The sequence below is a fragment of the Mizuhopecten yessoensis genome, unplaced genomic scaffold (assembly GCF_002113885.1).
Source record: "Mizuhopecten yessoensis strain PY_sf001 unplaced genomic scaffold, ASM211388v2 scaffold711047, whole genome shotgun sequence".
Lineage (NCBI taxonomy): Eukaryota > Metazoa > Mollusca > Bivalvia > Pectinida > Pectinidae > Mizuhopecten > Mizuhopecten yessoensis.
Genome location: NW_018477431.1, coordinates 1 through 1,443, shown reverse-complemented (window position 1 = coordinate 1,443; position 1,443 = coordinate 1). Strand labels below are relative to the sequence as shown.

Genomic DNA, 1,443 nt, shown 5'->3' with positions numbered 1-1,443 from the left:
GAATATATACTGTTATATGAGTGTACTTATATTTCAGACCTAGAACCTCATGAGGTGCTGATGGACCACGGTGGCCCCAATAATGCAGGGGACTTTTTCCGAGAAGGTAAGAATTTTGACAGGCATCACATTTGAATATGATCGTGTGATGACCATAACTTTATTACCAATGGAGTTAAGAGTATAATAGTTAAGATTATAATGGAAAAATATATTCATGTGACGTATTAATTGAACACAAAAGTGGTCGCAGATCAACTGGGAACATAATGTCAAGCTATAAAATATAAGCAAACATGTTTTAGGATTTCCATTATGTATGTATGCACGAATGCATGTATGTACGTATGCTATATTTTTGTATGTATAATGCTATATCATTGTACGTATTTTTCAGACCAAGAAACTTCCGGGGAGGAGACAGACCTGACTGGCCCAAACCATGTAGGGGATGTAGTCAGCGAAAGTAAGAATTTTGACAAGCATCTCATTTGAATATGAAACTATACTAAATCACGACCAACTGAGAACTTAATGTCAAGATATAAAAACAGAAGCAAAACATTTTATAGGATTTCCATTATGTATGTATGTATATAATGCTATATGATTGTTCGTATATTTTAGACCAAGAAACTCATGAAGAGAAGAGGAGGGAAGAGGGTGTTCCGAATCCTGCGGAGAATCTTTTTGGAGAAAAAGGTAAGAATTTTGACAGGCATCTCATTTGAATAATTCACAGTAAACATCATGACTGATACCTTGAGGAATCACTTCACAATAAATCTTTGACATCAAAATCATAATTGTTGACAGTGAAAACTTTTGAGAGTTTCGTTTCATTGTACTTTTTAACTAAATAATTCTTTTGCTTAAATTATCTAGTAACAAGTGGATTTCTTTAAATAATTTTCTGGAGTCATTATTAGTATTTTATTTTCCAGCAATGAAGACGTTCAAACGCCGGGCTGGCTGGAAGCCACAGCAAGAGCAGATCCTGCGCTCCCTTTTCCGGAGCCAGCTTTGCAGTTGTGTAAGAATGGCAAAGGTCCGCAAGAAGGCTGGGGCATTACTGCCGGATTATACAACCCAACAAAATCAAGTGTTTGAAGAAGTTATAAAAGTAACATGTATTAACACTTTGGGTATAACCTAGTTATTGGGTGATGGGTAACACTTTGAAGAGCATGTGTCCACTTCCGGAATGTGGACAATGGGTAAAACAACCCGTGGTCCACTTCCAGAAGTACCACAAACTGAATAAGCATTCAGCAGCGCACAACAAAGCGATGATGATGCTCAAGAGCTACAGCAAATCAGGTATCTGTTATTTGTATTTTAACATTTAGAAATTTTGGAAACAAAACTATCACTAATCGCCAGAATTGCTACATATGGGAGAATTACAGGATTATTACTCGGGAGAATTATTTCAGAATAAAC

The 1,443-nt window shown here is 36.2% G+C and overlaps 1 protein-coding gene across 1 annotated transcript; it reads left to right on the top strand.

Moving 5' to 3' along the window:
• Window positions 1–41: 41 nt before the first annotated feature.
• Window positions 42–1,123, top strand: LOC110440826 (the record flags this gene model as incomplete). Its single annotated transcript, XM_021483955.1, has 4 exons — window positions 42–106; window positions 398–466; window positions 628–702; window positions 945–1,123. Coding segments are annotated over exons 1-4 (369 nt in total), but the record flags the coding sequence as incomplete, so codon positions are not given.
• Window positions 1,124–1,443: the final 320 nt, after the last annotated feature.